The sequence below is a fragment of the Entamoeba nuttalli genome, assembly GCF_000257125.1.
Source record: "Entamoeba nuttalli P19 unplaced genomic scaffold asmbl_2093, whole genome shotgun sequence".
Classification (NCBI taxonomy): Eukaryota; Evosea; order Mastigamoebida; family Endamoebidae; genus Entamoeba; species Entamoeba nuttalli.
Genome location: NW_008575067.1, coordinates 1 through 2,509, shown reverse-complemented (window position 1 = coordinate 2,509; position 2,509 = coordinate 1). Strand labels below are relative to the sequence as shown.

General features: G+C 25.9%; 3 protein-coding genes across 3 annotated transcripts; 2 read left to right on the top strand and 1 right to left on the bottom strand.

Annotated features, from left to right (window-relative positions):
• Positions 1-24: 24 nt before the first annotated feature.
• Positions 25-1,181, bottom strand: ENU1_008790 (TFIIH basal transcription factor complex subunit, putative; the record flags this gene model as incomplete). The annotated part of the gene is made up of 2 exons (XM_008856618.1): positions 25-920; positions 986-1,181. The coding sequence occupies 2 exons, from the start codon at positions 1,179-1,181 to the stop codon at positions 25-27; spliced, it is 1,092 nt and encodes a 363-aa protein (XP_008854840.1).
• A 110-nt stretch (positions 1,182-1,291) lies between these two features.
• On the top strand, positions 1,292-1,564 carry ENU1_008780 (hypothetical protein; the record flags this gene model as incomplete). The annotated part of the gene is made up of 1 exon (XM_008856617.1): positions 1,292-1,564. One exon carries the CDS (start codon positions 1,292-1,294, stop codon positions 1,562-1,564), a length of 273 nt encoding a protein of 90 aa, XP_008854839.1.
• A 4-nt stretch (positions 1,565-1,568) lies between these two features.
• Positions 1,569-2,447, top strand: ENU1_008770 (hypothetical protein; the record flags this gene model as incomplete). Its single annotated transcript, XM_008856616.1, has 1 exon — positions 1,569-2,447. A coding segment is annotated over one exon (879 nt), but the record flags the coding sequence as incomplete, so codon positions are not given.
• Between the last annotated feature and the right edge of the window lie 62 nt (positions 2,448-2,509).

Sequence of the window (2,509 nt, the reverse complement as noted above, 5' to 3'; positions counted from 1 at the left end):
TTTTTTTTTAGAATAAAAGAAAATTTAATTAAGAAGTTCTTTACTTTCACAGCCAGGACAATTATATAACACATCATGAATAAAACTATCACATTCATTACAATAATATTTTAAACATTTTTTACATTGATAAACATTAACTGTTTCTTCTTCTTTTTTTTCCATTCTATCATCAATTTCTTTACCACATCCAAAACATTTTTCTTGTGGTTTTATCATTGCAATAACTTTAAATGGTTCAATTGGAAACATAAAATGATAAGAACGTGCAAAATGATGAGAAAGAAGTAAAATAGCATTACATATTTTACATTGAATAGGTAATTCACAATAACAAAAACCACAAATAGGACATTCAAAATGATTTATATCAATTTTAGAATGACACTCACATATTGTTGGTACATTTAATTGTTTTGGAAATCCAATATATAATTGTATAGTTTTAGGTTCATATGCATTTTCTTTATATATTGGTGGAATAATAAATGTATGTAAAACATCTTCAGCATGTTTTTCATTCATTATTGTATGATAATCTCCACCTGTAACTTTAGTTAATAATCTTGTTATATGCATTTCTGGTGCAAATGAAATTACTGAACATCTAATTGTAGTTTTTTTTAAAGTTTCAATAGTATCATAAATATTACCAGGATCACATGTAGTTATAGAAGATGTTACTATAATAATTTCTCTTGAAGAAGAATTAGAAGTAGTAGATAATATTTGTTGTGCTAAATCAAGTGATATTTGTAATGACATTTGTCCTTCACAATTTCCCCATTTCATTTCTTTTTGAATTATTAAATTTCTAGACAATGGAAATTGTTGTTCAGCTGTTTTATTTCTTGTACAAATTAATCCAATTTCACTTAATGGATTATCAATATAAAATTCTTCAAAAAATTCTTTAAGTTCTTAAAGTATTAATTTTTCTTTTGATTTTCTCTTTCATATTAAATAGAAAAAAATTAAACAAAACTTGTTTGGATGAATGTAATTCTATTTGGTTGATAATCTTCTTGATTCATACTTAATGACATGTCAATAATAAAAATTACTTTTCGTTGTAATCCTCTACGTGATCTGTTTTGTTGTTTAAATTCATTCATTCTATCCCAATTAAGCAATTGATGAAAAGAATAATTAATTTCTTTTTCTTGTTGTTTCTTTTCCATTATATCAAAATTGTAATTTTTAGTTTTTATTTTAAAAGCATTTACTGAAGAAGATTAATTCAATTATTCATTCAAAAAAGAACTTCAAAAATTATTGTTTTATTTAATCTATGACTACCACAAACATAGAACTATATAAAAGTTGTGTTTTTGAAATAAACTCTATTGTTCATCAATTAGATGCTTTAATTGATATAACAAAAGAATATGGTGAATATTATCAAGGAAGAGCTACTTTAGAAATAGAGTATGGAAAGAAATTATTAGGACTAATTACTTATGTTAACACTCCATCATTTGGTAAAGAAGATTCAAAAAAATTTCTTCAAACGTTTGTTATTTCACAGAAAGTTCATAATGAAAATTCACTTATTTCTTTGTAGTGGAATGAAAAGTTATTTTGAACTTTTAGATACTTCTAACACTAAAAGGGCTGAAGAAAAATATAATGTAGGAAAAAAACTCCTTGAAGAAGTAGCTACTCCACTGTTTTCTCTTGCTAAAGAAATTGATACTCAAAAAAAGAAAATTATCAATGAAGCAGTTAGAAAAGTTAAAATATATGAGGATGTTGCTTCCTTTGCTTTAAGGTGTGAAGGTCATTATCTAAATGTGCTCAAAGACATGAAAGATCTTACTAAGAAAATTAATGAAACAAATGACTCAAAATCAATTCCTAAATACAATAAAATGCATCAACAATATTCTATTGTTAAAAAAGATTATGAAAATTCAGTTAATAAAGCATCTGAATGTTATGATTTATTATATGGTCAAGAAATGGTTGAAACAGTGAGACAATGTTATGAATTAATGACATATCATAATGATGAAATCATAAATATCTTTAAACGTGCTCATCAAATATATTTAAGTATTGGAATTAATGAAACAGAATTTAATTCAGTGATGTCAGATGGAATAAAGACATTAGACAATAAGACGGATGTAAAAGAATTCTTTGAAAGCATTATTGATCATAATGAGAAATCAAAAGTCATATTAAAAACAGAAGAGTTAGCTCCTTTACAAGTTGAAGCACCAAAAGAACCACAAAAGAAGTGGGGATTTGGGTCGATTAAATCGTCCATTGTTAGTGGAGTGTCATCACTAACTACAATGGTAAACGAGTCAATACAAAACCCATCCACTGGACCAAGTGCAAGCTGGACTAATCCTGTATTAACAACTCCAATATATTCATTTGGCAAAAAGAAAGAGTTAAAGAAGGAAACTCATGACTCAAAAGAAGAAATTAAGGAAGAAGTTACTGACATAAAAGAACAAAATGAAGTGATTCAAGAAGAAAAACAAAAACAAGACAATCA